Source organism: Neopsephotus bourkii, unplaced genomic scaffold (genome assembly GCF_033783945.1).
Source record: "Neopsephotus bourkii isolate Nb327-2 ecotype Australia unplaced genomic scaffold, CSIRO-AGI_Nbou_v1 NB_1037, whole genome shotgun sequence".
In the NCBI taxonomy this organism is placed as follows: Eukaryota; Metazoa; Chordata; class Aves; order Psittaciformes; family Psittacidae; genus Neopsephotus; species Neopsephotus bourkii.
The window spans coordinates 1279845-1297023 of NW_026901526.1; the positions used below are offsets into that span (position 1 = coordinate 1279845).

A 17179-nucleotide genomic window follows, 5' to 3' on the forward strand; every position below is an offset into this window, starting at 1 on the left:
GTTACACTTAGACGGATAATGTCCATAGGTTTTGTTGAGGGGGAGCTAAACGCATGAGGCTTTCTTTGTGTTAAGGAGTATCTAATGTTATTTGTTTGTCAGGGTGCATTCTTTTTCTGTTTCAACTCTCTGCAGGCCAAAACTGAAGCTCTGTGTTAGATAAAGTTTATGTAGGGACTTTTAAGTCTGTACAGGCCTGCTATTTCTGATGGTGCTTAAGTAAGCAGCAAAAAGCCTTTACAGTTGCTTTTGTGAAGCAAGTCTAGAACTGTTGAATTTCCTGGAACCCAGTGACACTATAAAAATACTGGGGTTACAGGATTTTTTCCAATTCTCTTCCTTCTTCCAATGCTTACTGTTAATTTGATTTCTAACTTTCTGTTGCTTGTTTTCATATCAAAGTTCCGTAAAACCTAAGGAGTTCTACCTGTGTGAAAAGAGTTGTGTGATGCTCCAAATGAATAAACTGTTGTCTCTTCCAGATATTTGGGATATGCTTAGCCCAGAATTTGGTTAGTGACATTGAGGCTGTCAGAGCCAGCTGGTAAAACTGCTGAAGTAACCACAAGAAGACACTGGACAACCAAAACCCTCTGAAACCTCCAGTGTGTCGCTGCGACACCAAGCTGTATGGACATGGGTGACAGGGAAGTCTTCTCTCCCAAGTAGTCTCAAGTATAAGTTCCTGATATTGCAGTGAACTCGCGTTTCTTTGGGGTGGGGTGGGGGGGGAGAAGAGTGGGCTATTTAAAATCTGCTGCTCACTGACAGTTCTTTTTCTTTTAAAAAAGCTTTTGAAAGCTTTTCAAGCTCAGTTTGAAAGCTCTTGAGCCGTGAATCTCTACTGTATTGATCCGGAGTAACAAGTGGACACTGTTTTTAAAGTTGATGTATTCAGTGAGATGGATTTGCATCGTTGTAGTCTGTGGATATGCTGTTTATTCTTCGTGTCATGAGCTCTTCGATAGCTGCCAAATATTCTGGAGATGGTCTCTCTCCTCACCACTCTGTAAAGGAACAATCTTCTTGTTTCCACAGCTAAACATAGCTACAGGCCTAAACCCATCAAGCAGGAAGCAACTTTCTATGCATCTATTGTACAGTAAAAGAGATTGTTTTTAAAACAAGGGAAATATTTTTTTTTACGCAAGCTTCCAACCATCTCCCTGCAGTACTTTGAGGTTGGAATCGGCAAGCTCACATGGAGAATTGCCTGATTTTATCGACATCTTCCTTCCTTCTGCACCCTTGTATGAAGGGAAAGGAGTTTTATATTTGACAAACAAGGGCTGAAGAGCCCTTGGTTGCTGCCATACCTTAGGACATCAGTCTCTTAAGGCAAGGATGGAATATAATTGTATAAATGTATGAAAGAAGTGTGGATGTTGGGTCCAAGTGAATAATATTATTCAAAGAATGAATGATATATTAACTTAAAAAAAATGAAAGCATATGTATTTGAGATGGCTTAATCTTTTGTTTCTCTGGAATTTAGTGTAACCTAATGTATTTAGGGAATCTCACTAATATTAGTGTTTTGATATACTTGTGCAAAACTTCTTTTTTGGTCTGTTCCTAGCTGAGGCATTGGTCTTTCATTTTTCATTTTTCTTTAACTGTTTTTGCTTGCATGAGCTGTGGAGTAAGAATCTGTGACACTCCAGTGCTTTAAATATGTGCATATATTTTAATACAGTCTATCCAAACTTACTGGTAAATGCATGTGATTATGGAAAGATCATATCCCATTCCCTTGGAAGTTGGAGAGAACACCTTTGCCAGAGTAAATGCTTACCTCCTGTGAATAAGTCCTGTCTATGGAGATGATTCTCCCTTTGTTGCTCTAAATGCAGCAAAAAGCTTTCTTGAAGCAGTGGAATCAACGTTTTAAAGTAGAAGTGTGTATTGGGATCAGCCAGGACACACTCTGAATTAGACAGAAGAGAATAGAATTTGGAATAAAGCACAAATAGTGGAAGAAGAATTAGATCAGATTCCATCCATCTGAAAATTTTTGGTTTGTTCTTCTTCACTAAAAGTGAACTTACAAACCTGACCATGGCTTGAGTAGTTTTATTGCACTTTGTATAAATATATCTTGTTGTACAACCTTTCTCAGTATCCGCAGAACCAGTCCTAAAAGCTGTCAGCTCTTGTCTCCTGCTTTGGTCAGGAAGTGGCAAAGAGTACGTAACACCTCTTTGTAAGAGCTTAACATATTTCTGAGATGAGTTTTGTAAGTATGTGGAGTAGAAGAGATGAATGCATTGCTTTCAAAGCTTCCTTGTTCCGGGCGGTGGATAGAAGGCTGGTCTGATGACCTATTAAGGACCTTTCAGGTCCTATGACTCTTGAACCATGATAGTATATGTACTCTTGCACATTTTCCCTTTCTGTGCTTTAGGAGGCCATAGTTTTTCCCCTTCTGAATGCTGGTGGTAGGCACACTGGTGCTCCACAGATGCCTCAGACAGTCTTGTTGTCCTCCTGTCTTTGAGCATTACCTCATCTTCTGGTTAACTCCCACTGACTGGCTCTGAATCAGGCAGCCTCCATCATATCCATTGGTATCTGCTGTTAAAGGCCAGTTATGACTCATAAAATAATTTTTTATTTTATTTTATTATTTTTAAGCCTTTGAAAACAATTATAAATCACTGTCCTTAATAAAGTTGGTTGCACTTCGCCAGAGTGTTATGTTTTTTTTTTAGCCACTCCTAACCTGAGGAGTTGCTGGTGTTTGTTTCCCCCCAAAGGGACAGACCCTTTTGCCTGATAGCAGCAGGACAGGCAGATCATCAGCACCAGTGTTGATGCCCTGAGCCAAAATGTTGTGGGGAGAAATCAGGGAAGCGTGGTTGAGGAGCTAACCCATCCACCTCAGAGCCTTGATTGTGATCCAGTGCTTTGGTTTGGAGAAAAACGAAAAAATGAAGCCTACAATACAGAAACATTCCTTATTGCTACTGGGCTTCTGAAGACAACTTAATTTTTCTACTTGAATTTCCGCAGTTGTTCTGTACTGTCCTTCTGTCTTGTCACACTGTTCTCTGAGTTCCAGTCTGCTGGATGTGCTGTTGGCAGTGTCAGACTAATAGGAAGGTAAACACTCTGAGGTGAGCAAATCTTGTTCTCACACACAAATGTGCAAGACTTCTGCTGAGTCCCAGAATGACTGACTGTTCTCATAAAAACCACTAAATAACTTATTTTTCTAGAGCTTGATTTATTGCTGCAGATGCTGATACTCCCCTCTTCCCCGCTCCCAAGAGTTGCTCTTCTTTTCCTCATTTTTGCAGTTGTTTGATGGTTGCATACTGAATGTTCAGGACTAGCTGTCTATATTGCACATTTAAATCCCATGGTTTTTGTCTACAGATTGGGTAAGATGTCCTAGAAATGCACCATCAGCAGCTACTCAGCAGCTAAAGTGTCCAGTTTGGGAAGTTTGTGGGAGGCCTTGGAAATGAATTTATTAATGTCGGAGCCTGCCAAATGCAAGCAAGCTTTCTTCCAGAAACTTTTGTGAAAACTTCAGGTGAGCTGCAACTAAAGCACAACTGCTGGCTATGTGTGCTCATTTTCTAAAGCAATAAGATATGATAGGCAGTATGACTTGTTGGCAGTTCCTGCCTGGTGTGATGGTAGAGTTGACTTGAGTTTGGAGATCAGTCTAATTATCTTCAATGCACAGTAGTTGTTCAGAAATTTGGTGTTAGGCCTTTGTGGAGTGTGAAGTAGCTCTGTTTGCAGGGCGATGTGTATGGGATGATGGCATTACTAATGAGAGGTCTGGTAGCTTCAGCAGTAGCCTTGGCTTTAAAGCCGTTTCCAAACTGCCCACTGAGCCCTACCAAAAGGCACCACAGTCCTTGCTCCTCTGCTTTTTAAATACTCTCCATGTTCACAGGCCTTTGATCTATTTTTTTTTTAAATCAATAGTCTAATGGGCAAATGTTTGATTTGTCTCAGTGTGTCTGTTTTAGTAGCAGTAGGATCTCTTTGCTTCAAAACCCATAATTTTGATTGTGCCCCTTAGAGTCTGAAGCTACAGAGATGCTTGCTCAAGTGTACTCTCTGCTGAAAGCCGCCTTCTCTCCCCTTTGAGAGAGATGCTAATCGTAGTTCTGGTGTGTAAATAGTGTTTGAAATGTAAATAGTAGCATGCAGATTAAGTGATCCTTGCACATGACTGCTTTTCACCCTAAAAGTGTTTATTATATATACGAAGCGTGTCCCACCGTGAGAGTTTGCCGAAGAAAAGAGAGCGGTATCTTGAGGTTATATCTGGTCCTGGAGATGGCGGAGGCAGTGCTTTCATCGCCTGCCCTCTAGTGTCCGCCCAGCCGGCGTGCAGCGGGCACCGGAGAGCGGTGAAGGCCTGGCCAGCCTCCCGGGCTCTGATTTAGCAGCAGGACCTCCCTTGCCTTTTTCCATTGCTGCTTGGCACTAGAACGGCATTAGACTGTAAAATGGAGGGTCAGAGTCAGCAGCCCCTACCACTTACAGGAGGTTGCCATCACTTGCAGCAGGACTAAACATGGTGCTATAAGACCTGTCCTGATGCTAATCTGTGATTTTACTACTTTAGAAAGGCCCTAGGTAAAATTGATTCTGATTAACAATGTTGGTTACAAGAGAAACTGTCATGTGAATTTCTGTTTCCCTTCTTGTGATGCGTGCCTTTTGGGTACACTGAAATCGCAGTTCTGCAAATACCTAGGAAGAAGATTAGGTCTAAATAGGCGTCAAGCACCACTGAAAGTTACAGTTCTCCCTCCCATTTTTGTCTTCTCTCTGAAGCTTTTTCAGATGCCTATAATTGGTCATGAAACTGTCTAAAGTGAACAAAACAAAACTCCCCTGCTGGGTCCGTTACATACCAAATTTTGCCACTTGAAAAGAAAAAATAAAGTTTTCTGTCTCTCTTAACACGCAGTGTAAGTGTTGTGACTCCTAGCGTGCACCAGGTAGCACTGCTAGCTGTCTTTTGTGTTTTGACAATATAGATGTGTTAATAAAAAAGATCCATCTGTATGTATGTTCATGTTCACGCTGTGTACAGAGCAGAGACAGACCTGGAACTACCTTGAGTAATGGGGAGATTGGGATTTGGGTTTTGTGACTCACCCCTGTCTCTGAAATGTGTATTCCAGATTAGTTCCAACTGAATCTCTCTGGTTCATCCCGAGGTGTACAGCAAGGTGTTGATATTTACCCTTTGTGTATCATTCCTTTTTATACGAATGTATTCTCTTGTGTTCCTTTTTTATCAGTTGTAAAATGGATTGTAAAAGCCAACTACACCTACCGATTGAAAGTATTGCTATAACAGAACTGCATGCCTGGTAGAGTTTGACTTGAGCTTTAGTTTTCTGATTTTGGACTGGTTACCTTCAGTCTAGGAGAAAAGCATAGATCAGGTGCATAATATATTACTTGTCATCTTTAGCATTAGACTGTGGTGTTGTATCACATGCTGATCTCAATGGATGTAACTGGAGTCTACTTAGGAAGTTAATGCAACTTCCTGGTAATTCATTTTAAGCTATTGAAAGTGGTCTTGATCATGCTACTTGTGTTCTTTGGGTTTTGTTTTTTAATAGAGGCATTTTTTAGGAATGTTTTAATACACTTATGATGGACAATACAATAGTTTTAATAGTTGTGCAGTATTCTGTATTTACTTGAAGTAAATCATTTTTTATGCAATTTGTTAGATAATTACAATTTTATAAATAAAATGGCGTGAAATCTGACGTTGTGAATGTGTACTCTTAGTTGTAGCACTTAACATTAATGGTGCAAAGATATGTACATGCAAAATCCCTCCAGGAGAAAAACCCCTGCCTCCTCTCCCCCAAACTAATAGGGGAAATAAATCCCCAAGTCTCTCATACACAGCCTAAAATACTGTGTTCTGATTAAGCCACAAAACACATTATCATGGTGCCAGTGGCTGCCCTTAAATGAATAATAAGCTAACACGTGAAGAGCACATGCCCAGGTGAGGAGATCCCGTACCTACTGTCAGCTGTTGTTGAAGTCTCTGGCTGATGAACATGCTCTGCTTTTCTCCGACATGGCAGTGTTCCTGAGTGCTGCAGCTGCTGGTTAGTACAACTGTTGGAGCTTTCCCATTATCATTTTGGTGACCCTGAAGCGTTCAAAAGTTGCTGCTTTGCAGTGGGCAGCACCAAGGGGATTTCATGACTTGATCAAGCTTTTGTAAAGGAAGGTGGGCATTTCCCTTTTCTAAGCAGAAGTACTGAGAGCTGACTTACTTTATTGTGCAGGTAAAAATGGGTAGTGATGGTCTTGTGCTCCTTTAGAGAGGAGGAAGAAGGAGGCCTCCTTTTTTTAGTATTTCAAAAACTATAGAGCAACCTAATCCAGGATCTCAAAATTAGTTTTGTTGACAAAATACCACTGTGATTTAAAAGCACATCTCTGTATCCAAACTGAAGTCCAGTGCCTTTTGCATGTTTCAGGCACGTACATTTATCGGAACATACGGAAATGACTTGTCAAAATAAGAATGCAAATGTGGAGGCCTTGGGCAGAGGTGAGGGGAAAACGAAAACCAGAAAGAAGCAAAGTCAAAGGCATTGCCTAAATCTTTGTAATGTGCAAGAGATGTGACACATCAATAGCCATTTTCATGATGGAGGGGGAGACTGGAGTGGCTTCCTGTGTTCTGTCACACTCCTAAAAGGCTTTGTGTACTGTTTGTTGAAGCTATGGCTGGTTTCCATTTCTAGGGCTCCTGAAACAAACGACCCTTCTGGGTCTCGTGGTCTTATTTGACCAATGGGTCCTCCGGGTCCAAGGCCCATATTGTTGGGGTTTGTGCCTTACCCAAAATGAAACTTTGCCTTGTATTTCCACACTGTGAAAGTAAAAACATGCATGCTGTTTGTGTTCCTGTCTGGTGTGCTGTTAGGTCTTGCAGGAGCCATTACAGGTGCAGACAAGTGTAACACGCCAGGGAGGTGCTGCCTGCCCTGTGCAGTGTTGCAGCAGTGATTGCTTTAGCTTGGTTTGCTGTGGCAGTAGACTAATGACAAGGCCTGACATCTGGCATCACTGTCATAAAAATAGTCTGAACAGGAGATGTCGAGCTTTGCTTAGATGTAATCCATCTACTAAGCATCTAATTAGAACTGTTGTTGGCAATGTCGATTCAGTTGACTTCAGTCAAGTAGTGAAATGCAAACGATCCTAACGAGCTTAGAGCTTGTTCCTCTTACTGAGGCTTAGAGGATAAATGATTTACTCGCTATGTAAAGTGACCTGCAGACAGCGCCATGTCCCACAACAGCATTTGTGTGGGTAGACATAGTCTCTGCAGTTACCTCCTCTTACTGCATCAAATGCCATCTTTGCCCTTGTTCAGGCTTTCCTTCTGTGTACAGCTTTTATCTAGAAATGTAATATTCACTTGATAGTCCATCCAGGGAAACCGTCTGAAAGTGGGATATCAGTGTTGGCTTTTGTGCTTGCTGCGACAGTGGTATCCCTAATAAAAATTTGGTAATAAGGATAAGGCTAATGCTTAACCTGACTCCAGACAACCAGGTGAATGGGGAATTTTGTTGGTGTCACAACTTTGTTTGTTACCAGCTTGTGTGAGCACTTGGAGTTTATCCTGATTTCAAAACAAACAGTCTCTTTGTAGAACTAGGTAAGTCACTGATAACGGGTCGTTCAAATGTGTTTTGGGATCTGCTTAAATCAATGGAAATCGATTTAAGAGAGGAAACCTGGGCTTGCCTGGGTCCACTGTGAACTGTGATTGTAAACATGCTGGTTATGTTCATTGGCGCAGAGGTACTGTGTTATTTGGAGTCTCATGTCATGGGGTCTGGTCTGTGTGCACAGCTCTATGCTCTATCAGTGGCTTTATTGCACTATTACAAGCAAATAGCTTTTGAATTTATTTATTTTATTTTTATAAGAGGCTTTACTATGGTTTAGTATTAGCAGTTTTTTCCATGTATTTCTGGCACTGGATTAAATGGATGTGGAATCTCTGCTGTGTAAGTATTCCTGTAGCATCAACTGTGTTTTGGTAGTGTCTCAGCTTAAACTGACTGAGGTAAGTTTCTTTCCATACCCAGCTTGTGTAATCCCTTTCCCATCACGACTGGCATCTTCCCAGCACAGTGTTGGTGGGATAGCCAGTGGTTTCATGGATTTGAGAAGGTTGAAAGCAGTGTTTTTGCAACCACATGGCATGGGATCACATGGGTGCTTGGACTCTGGATTTGCTAACCTCTGATGATAAAAAAGGAGCTTGGAACTTCCGAGGCTGGCACTTCAGTCCTGAAAGTGCTGAATTCACCTTCAAGTGTTACAGACCTTAATGATCTGCTTGCACGGTAGGCTTGAACAGACTAGACAGTGGCACCACACAGTCAAAACAACATGCACAGGCTTGCTGGAAACTGCCGTCCCAACTGCTCCTTGTGTTGCAAAAGAGTTGTCTGTTGGTTTGCCTGCTGGCATGGTAAAAACCCAGAAAGAGCAGCTAAGAGATAAGATGCTTAAACTGGATATTTCCCAACTCCTTTACCTAGCACAGGAGAAAAGGATCACTTGATGGAGTTCTGTTGAAAAGGAGCTGCAAAGATGCACCTGTAAAATCCACATATAAAATTCCCCAACAGACAAAACCCCAACGCCAAGCAAGCTCGAGAGCACACGGATTGTACAGTGTATTCCTGTTAAAACACACTATTGTTAAAGCACACAGTGCTGCTGTGTGAGCATACACAGTGAAAGAGGTTGGAATAGTTTCCTTTGTATTCGCCCAGCTGAAAGGCAGTGATTGTGTCAGGGCCAGAGGCAGGAATGACAAGGGCTCCTCGCCAGTGCGAGGTCAGTCACAGCTTCCACATGAGATTACAAAGAAGGACAAACCACAGGATAAAGTGAGGGCACTGAAATTTTTATTTGTTACCTCTGGGTACCACGAGTTTGACATTAATAGGCAAGATCAGTGAATGAGCAGTACATTGCATTCAAACCTGAACCTCCAAAGCACCAAAAATTGAGCTAGGTTTACTGCTTAATCCTACAGTCAGCACACTAGTCTGGACTTGCTGCATCTTGTATCATCCCTAATTTAGTAGTACATTGTTATGCAGTTAGGGGGCGTGAGGAAAGAGTCATTGTGTAGTACCACTTCTACGTCATCATAGGACTACAACATGCACATTCTATTATGTGGCCCAAGCAACAAGAATACAAGTAGAACAGTTACAGGTGGAGACAGGTTCATGTTAACACCACCTATGAATTTGTAGAAACCTTTTTGGACGGGTACCTACAGCAGTTCATCAATTTGTGTGGGAACATTACACGCATGCACAGTGATACAGTGGAAAACACAGCAGGAGCGGCAGCAGGACGGAGGACAAAGGTGAAATCTGTGATGGGATGCACTGGAAACAAGACCTTCCTCAGCTTTCTACAGCAAGTCTCTGCTCTGTTAGTGAGGCCTGCTGGGCAACAGTTTTGTTCTCATGGCTGCGGAGTTTTGATATGACTTCTAGAAACGCCATGCTCTGCACTTCCTTTTGAAGAGGCTCTGGAAGGAGAAATAGTAAAAGTAACAGCACTTTGTATGAGGTGGGCAAAAGAACAGAAAAGCGTGGTGAGCGTGAGAAACTATTCTACTGAACCCCATACACACACTGGCACACAAGTGTGAGTGTACCCATAACCTTTGTATTTACTTTTTGGATTGTTTTTGAGGATGGAGAGAAAACTGCAGGGCCAGGGACATGCACAGGCTCCCTGGATTTCAGGTAGAGGTGAATGGTGAAGCTGCTGCACAGCAGTTCAGAAAATCCACCTGGATTGCCTGCCAGAGCAGGTGCTGAGGAGGTATTCCTAGTGGAAATGTTTTATTTATTCCTTTCAAGTAGCCTGGCCCAGTGAGCTTGCCTGGAAAGGTTCACTGTGCTGTTTGTATCAAACAGCTCTGGTTGCTTGTGGTGGGGTGTGAAGTGGGCGAGATGGTTCTTTGAGGGATGTGGCACCACTTAGTCACTGTTAGCTGTCCACTTACAGTTTGGCTCTGAAACATCATGTGGTGCATAGCCCAATATTGTGCATAGGTATACTGCACATACAGTTTTCCTTGAAACTACACGAGTTTCATGCTTCTGATCCTGATTGCTCTGTGCTTTGTATTAATAAGGAAAGGTTGGAAACAACCCATAAAATTGAGCAATTTTTAAGAAGTAACGAAAGCCCTGGACTCCAGACTTCTCACAGTTAAGATCCAACTTATTTGTTTCATGCCCTGTTCAAGCCACTCTAGTGAACTCCCACTCAGCAACAAATACCTACATATATTTTTGCTTTCCAGGTGCTGCTGTGGCTCTAATCCGTGAGCTGCCCAGGAGAAATCCCAACCATCTGTTTCAGAGAGCTGTGCTGTATGCTATGCACATTTCCTACATTTTTTAATAGCAAATGTTGACATTTGTTTCCCTTCCTACTTTCTTGTTTGTATGTTTTCAATTTTCTTTCAGTTTAACCCCTACTGTACAGAGCCGGGAACTCTGATGCTGCTGTGCCCTGGGAACCCGCAGGTACAGAGCAGTATCAGCAAAGCTGTTGGGGTGGTTATGCTGTGTAAGCACTTTCTGCTCTCTGTCTCCTGAGATATCGTCATGTTTAAGCAGCTGTTACTGAACTGAATTTCAGGAATTTGCTGTCTTTTGCAGTAGCTGAATAGTTCTGTGTAGTGTCTAGCTTCCTGTGAGCCTGGGGACCCTCGCACACAGAAGTGACTGTGCTAGCGATGAATGCTCTCGCTTTTGCTGATTCTTTACATTATGATTTAGATGCTTTTATTTTCCATTGTCCTCATTTTTCCCTCTTTCCATCCATGCACTCAGCTGCAAGAGCAACTTCCAGATGGCAAAAATTGTGTAAACAGGCACTGATTTACTGTTTAACACACAGCTGTTGGCACAGCTTAAAAAGTGATGCCAGATATCCTGTAAGAAAGAGCAGTAACAGCAGCAGTCACTGGAGAATTAAGCTTAGCAATAATTAAGCCAGAGCAACCATTTCTAGTCTTTATTGAACTGTACTGGGGTCAGTTACTTTAAAATCACTATGCATTTGTGTGTATACTGCAATATGAAAACGTAAATGTGGAGTGGAGACAGTGGTGAAAGTTAGAGGCAAAACTGGGAGAGGTGTACTTATTTTCACATGTGAAGAGCAGATGTGGCTTTTTGAGCCCCGCTCCTTGGTTAAAATAGTAAAAAGGTTAATATCAGGGTTGCTCAGTTGCTCCTCTCATGTAGTCACCAGTTGTACACAGGTCTGTCCATCAGGAAGCAGGGCTGAAGACTGCGTCAGCTAATGCTGGACCTGAACTGTACAGCTGTGTACTGTGATGATGTGCTGTCTGCCCCCCATGAGCCTGGGAGCAGGCTAAGATGCCTTATGTCTAGGCTTATAGTGTGGTGGCAGACTGAACTCTGCCAGTTGGATAACCTTAAAAAAGCTCCTAAGAGTGCTCCTTACTCTGGTGGAATAAGCACAGGGGTATTTGACTTCGAGTAACTGTCAGTTGTGCAGGTGACAGAGACCTGCAAGACTGACAGGCCTTATTTTCAAAGAGGGGAAAATGCAAGTGTCAGGATTTCTGAGGATGATTATTTTAGTTGGAAGCAGTGGGAATGCAGACAGGAACGTCATGGTGAGGCTGAGGGGGAACCTCTGCAGCAAGGCTTCTGCTCTAAAACGGACAGATAATCCCAAGCACAAAATGGCTCAAGAAAGTTGTGAATACCAACTCAATTACATATCATAACATTAAAGTGAATGCCTTCTGAGAGCCGAGGCAATTTCTGAGCACAATCTTTGTACATCGAGATGCATAGACTGCTCTAAAACCAAACACTTGTTCCTTTAAGATGGCTGTAATACAGCATTCACTTGCATGGGTGTACAGGTCAGCAGTTACACTTAGTAGGCGTGGTGAACTCTGTTTAAGGAGAAAAAAACCCCAACAGCTTTGTTTACAGAGACAGCACACACTTGGCCATAACTTTTAATTAATTCAACTGAATTGCTGTAAACTCATCTCTAGAGAACCTTCAGATGCTTCACACTTGGCAAGTCATGTGCGCACAGGCCCTGAGTTTCCACCTTTCTGACTTAATCCAGTTCTTTATCTTAGTTGTCTGTAAATTTCTGAAGCCTTTATGGAGTTAAATTTGTTCTCCTTTCACGAGTAAATACTTCTCAAAGAATGAAATGAAAGAAACACAGCCACCACTGGAAACCTCAGCTGGAAATCAAGTTTCCCCATGACAACTTGCTCTTCTGTGTTTTGCGGGGGTTTTGGCGGCGTTTTGTTTGTGAGGGTTTTTGCTTGCCTGTTTGTTTGCCCACACAGAGGTAAGAAGTTGCAATATTGAACTGTGGCCCACTTACACCATCCTCAAAACAGTCTGACCTTTAGCAGAGTGTTAGCTCAGAAAGATCAGAGTTCACAGCGTCCAGCATTGACGTGTGTTAGAGCGTGGCCTGCTTGTCTTTCAAAGCACCCGGTGGGCTGAGCCTGTGAGTGCTGCTGAGGGGAGGGACTCTACTAGTGAGAGTAAGGGTGAGGATCTCTCCATTTGTGTGCACGTGTGTCCTTGCGTTAAGTATTGCCTGTATCTTTGTTTCCTACTAGTCTCATAGGAATTTAAAACTGAGTGAGGAGGCTCCCTGTAAGATTCAACTGAATTTCACTTGACCATCAATTACGGAAACTTGCAGCTGAAGGTGAAAAAGTTCTCGTTAGCTGCATATTTGCAGAGAGCCTGATACAGTATGGTTTTAAATGCCTTTAATTTCTCTTCTGTCAGTTGAAGTTTGAGCAGAAGCCAGAGTCCAATTTCTGCAGTTTGTATCCAAAACACAGTTAAGAGTCTCTTGACACTATAAATAAACACTATAAAGGAACTGTCATAGTAAATTGAATCCTTCTGTGTACATTCATTGTGAACAGAGAACCGGTCTCTGAGTGTGGTTGCACACTCTCTATCTTCAGGCTAAAAGGGAGAGCTAAGTTTAAATATATATATCTCTTAAGAAAGCAGCCTCTGCTGAATACTCACCAGATCCTATGAGGGCACAGATCAACACCATGGAGTTGTATTTTATCTCCGGAGCACTCCTGTCGTCTGAGAGCAGTCTGTGTAGAATCTGAACAAGCTGAGCATTTTCGAGATCCTTTTCAGCAGTGACTGAAATACAGGTGAAGGTTTGTGAATCTGGAAGTGCTGTTTGCTTTCGTGCTTCTGTGCATTAGCTGCTTACTGAAACATGGCTCTCTCACTGTAGTGAAAGTGGTTCTGTGGTACATGACTCACTGGCAGAAAACTGAAGCGTGTATTAGACGGTATGATGATAGGAATCACAGCTCTTGCTATAAAAATGTAAAATGGCCTAGCCACTTGAAAGGACAATCACAAGAGTTTAATGATAAAATCCAATCTTAAATGCACAGTGAGCTGATGGAAAAGCCATCAGGCTTTCCAGCTATTTAGGCCAACACCTACAACATTCCAGCTTTCAAGGCTTCCACTGCCTCAACTTGTGTTTGGAAATTCTGCCTGAGTAAATACAGGTGGTTTAATTCTTAATTCCATGGCAGAGGGAGCTCAGGGTTCATTATAAAAGCTGTGAAAAAACTTCTCAAGATCAGAGTGCAAGTTATTTCCTCTGTAGTGTTAAGAAACAGTATATACTGAATTCAGGCTCAAAACCTTTAAACGTCTGAAGACAAGACAAAGAAGGTTAGACAGTTCACCTGAATAGGAACATTTTTGCTTTTAATTCAAACAATTCCTTGATGTAGTGTCAGTGATTTGGAAGCTGAACATAGCATTCCTGCAGTATGCGATACTAAGACATGAAACCAAGAGCAAAAATACATGATATTGCTTGTTTAGTTCCTTACATTAGTTAATAAGCAAGCAAATAGGATAAAAAAAACCTCTGGTGGGCGTTTGCCTTTTTGTTTGTTAAGCTGAGGTATGACAAAAGCCTTCATATGGCAACTCTTGCACCCATTTCTGTGCAACATCATAAAGATGTTTTGGGGGCATTATCCACCTCTGTGTGTATTCTCTAGCTGTCAATCAGGTAGGTGAAAGCTTTGCTTTGGTAAGATCTCTCAAAGGGGATTAAACAGTCCAGTGTGACAATGTGAAGGTCAGGTCATGTAGTCTCCACTCTGAACATACGTTTTTCTTCCCTGTTAGCCTTCTGGGTTTTACCCAAAATTTGAGAGCCAAGGAGTGATCAGTAGGACCCACTCACCCTTTTATAGCCCCATATGGCCAATGCAAAAGTCTAATAGAGAGTGGAGACTAACAGTAGACTACCGTGGCCTGAATGAAGTAACACCACCAAGTGCTGCCATACTGGACATGCTAGATCACTGCTCAGGTTGGGCTGGGTATCGGTCGGCAGCTGGTTATTTCCATTATCATTATTATTATCCCTTGTTATTTCCATTATCATTATTATTATTGGTGGTAGCAGTAGTGGTTTTTAGATCATGTGGTCAACTACCAGAATGATCCTAGAATCATAGAATAGTTAGGGTTGGAAAGGACCTTAAGATCATCAAGTTCCAACCCCCCCTGCCATGGGCAGGGACACCTCACACTAAACCATATCACCTAAGGCTCTGTCCAGCCTGGCCTTGAACGCTGCCAGGGATGGAGCATTCACAGCTTCCCTGGGCAACCTATTCCAGAGCCTCACCACCCTTATAGTAAAGAACTTCTTCCTTATATCCAATCTAAACTTCCATGATGGAATAGACATTGTATTACCAGCAAACTCCAGTTTTCTGCATGACCCGATTGCCTGCCTATGTCTGCATGAACTATATATCTGTGCTACCGAAAGGCAAGGGGAAGGAGGAGGCTGTTCTACATTGCAAAACAAACTCACACAGCTTTACTGCTGCAACCTCTCTTGGGCACAGACTGGAAAGAAAACAGTTCGCCGCTGGGATACTCACCTAACTCTAAAGCCGCTATTAATGCCAGTGCAACGAGAGCTTCGTTTTGCATTATTACGTGTTCACTGGTTGCCATGGTTACTAAATGCTTTATGCCTCCACTCTGTACAATGGTCCTAATTACATCCTAAAATAAACAGAAATGGAAAAAAAATCTGTGTTGCATACAAACTGTATTAAACAATGAAATTGTCGTGGATGCTGTGTTATCTTTGGGTAAGGATACTCCTTGGCTTTATGCACACATAAACACTTTATACATGAACATACATGAATTTGGGCCTATAAATGATCTGCCATTGCTCTGCAATTTTAAGACACAACCTGTTAAAGCAAAGCAGTTCACATAACTAAGACACACATAACTAACTCTTTTCCAAGTTACACTGTTGAATATTTATGTTGTGCTGTTACTTAATGAGCTCTTTTTGTTATGTTTGAACTCAGCTGGGTACAAGGATGATTAGTTTTCCCTTACTAATATTCTGCTCTTCAGAGCAGCTTATCAAAAGCACCCAATAAACAACGTATTTGGGATAAGGAGATACTTTTGGGATAAGTAGTTTCAACAAAGTTATAAAATCCTTAATCTCTCTCCATGAGCTTTCAGTTTCTTTAAAATGTTCAGAGGTGTGAGATCACAAATGTTACACCTTACTCTGCTGTAGAAATGGCGTACTTCTGAAACAGATTTTTGGAAGTGGGCAGGAAAAAGAAGAGCATTCTTTTGAAGCATTGTGGAATTTTCCTTCAAATACAAAGCAGGTTAGGGATGGATAGTTACGGGATTGCAGTGTGTTGGTTTCTGTTCTAAAGCCAGCAATTAAAATGAACTCTTGCCCAATGAAAATGCTGACTGGTTAAATGGCTTTAAAGCAGTTTAAAAACACAGTCCAAAATTTGATCCAGCTTACATATATGACAAAGGATGAATCAAGATTTCTGATGTTAGCAGCTTTTTGATTACTTATAAATTATCATTAAAAAGTGAGTTTGCACCTAATACTTTCACAATTTTATGTTCCCAAAATGCTTGCAGAAATGTTGGACTGAAAATCAAGTACTGGCATGCTGAAGGGAAACTGTTCAAGGAAATGTGGTTTGGCTTTTATTATTTTTTTGTTCCATGGGTGCACAAAGTTTTTTAATAGTAGCTATTTCTTGAAACAAGAATCTGATTTAAATTTTTAATCAACATGTTGAATTCCCATTTAAGGCACACATCCCTTTCTAACTCCAGCCAAAAGCCAGAACTCATGAAGTGATACATGTGCTTAGAATGATTTCTATTTCAGTGCTTGCACAGGCTACGCAGTAACGTCCTTCATGCAAGAAGCAGACACAGTATGATCATCATCCTCGAAAATGGAAATAGTTTTAGATAATCATACTGAAGGTGCCAGTGGCACAGGTCACAGCCTAATGCCTCAAGAATTTCACATTTAAAACCTTTTTTTGTCTGAATGACATAATGTGAGCAAGCATGTAACTATTTTTATACTCTTCCTTATTTGCAGTGATGTGTTTTATTGTTTGCGATTTTCTGGTCGAGCTCCAAGGTAGTTTTAAGACTTAATTGAGTAATATGGGAACTGCCAATTTCTGTCAGGACTGGTGTACAATTTTAGCTATATAAAGTTTGGGAATTGATCAGCACCTTTGACATAGTATCTTTTATTTTGTAGGTGAACATTACCCTCTAAAAGGCAGTACCCAATAGACAGAAGAGGTGACAACAGTCAGGTTTGGTGTTAAGTGTAACACTTAACTCACAAGTACCCACTTCATTGTTTAGAATGAGACGTAAGTTTTCTATTGTTGCCTCTGTAAATATTACCCCAAATCCTTTAAAATTAAAGACTGAATTCAAATCTGGTGTGCCGCAAGAACAGTAGTTGTACTCGTATTCAAACCTAGAGGGCAGTAAAAGCATTAAAAACCCCATTATCTCAGCTCTTTCCCTCTTCCAGTCAAGTTTCCTCTGTGACTACATAAACCACACAAAAGCTCATATGTGATAATTCTGTTAACTTCTGCGTTAATAGGTATTTTATGCCATCAATAGCATCCCTCTCTTTAGAGTTGAATTCTGTTTTCCCGTAGAGAGTATTGATAACGCCT

General features: G+C 41.6%; 2 protein-coding genes across 7 annotated transcripts in view; one reads left to right on the forward strand and one right to left on the reverse strand.

Annotated features, from left to right (window-relative positions):
* Positions 1 to 2685, forward strand: part of TSPAN5 (tetraspanin 5) — an 85091-nt gene extending 82406 nt beyond the window's left edge. For both annotated transcript variants that reach the window (XM_061360944.1, XM_061360945.1), the window contains one exon: positions 483 to 2685. In XM_061360944.1, the coding sequence (XP_061216928.1) occupies positions 483 to 548 (66 nt within the window). In that variant the 3' untranslated portion in view covers positions 549 to 2685. The remainder of the gene's footprint in view (positions 1 to 482) is intronic.
* Positions 2686 to 8929: 6244 nt separating this feature from the next.
* Positions 8930 to 17179, reverse strand: part of RAP1GDS1 (Rap1 GTPase-GDP dissociation stimulator 1) — a 97501-nt gene continuing 89251 nt past the window's right edge. For all 5 annotated transcript variants that reach the window (XM_061360939.1, XM_061360941.1, XM_061360938.1 and 2 more), the window contains 3 exons: positions 15059 to 15185; positions 13140 to 13268; positions 8930 to 9592 (listed from right to left, as the gene is read on the reverse strand). In XM_061360939.1, coding sequence (XP_061216923.1) covers positions 9465 to 9592; positions 13140 to 13268; positions 15059 to 15185 — 384 coding nt within the window. In that variant the 3' untranslated portion in view covers positions 8930 to 9464. The remainder of the gene's footprint in view (positions 9593 to 13139; positions 13269 to 15058; positions 15186 to 17179) is intronic.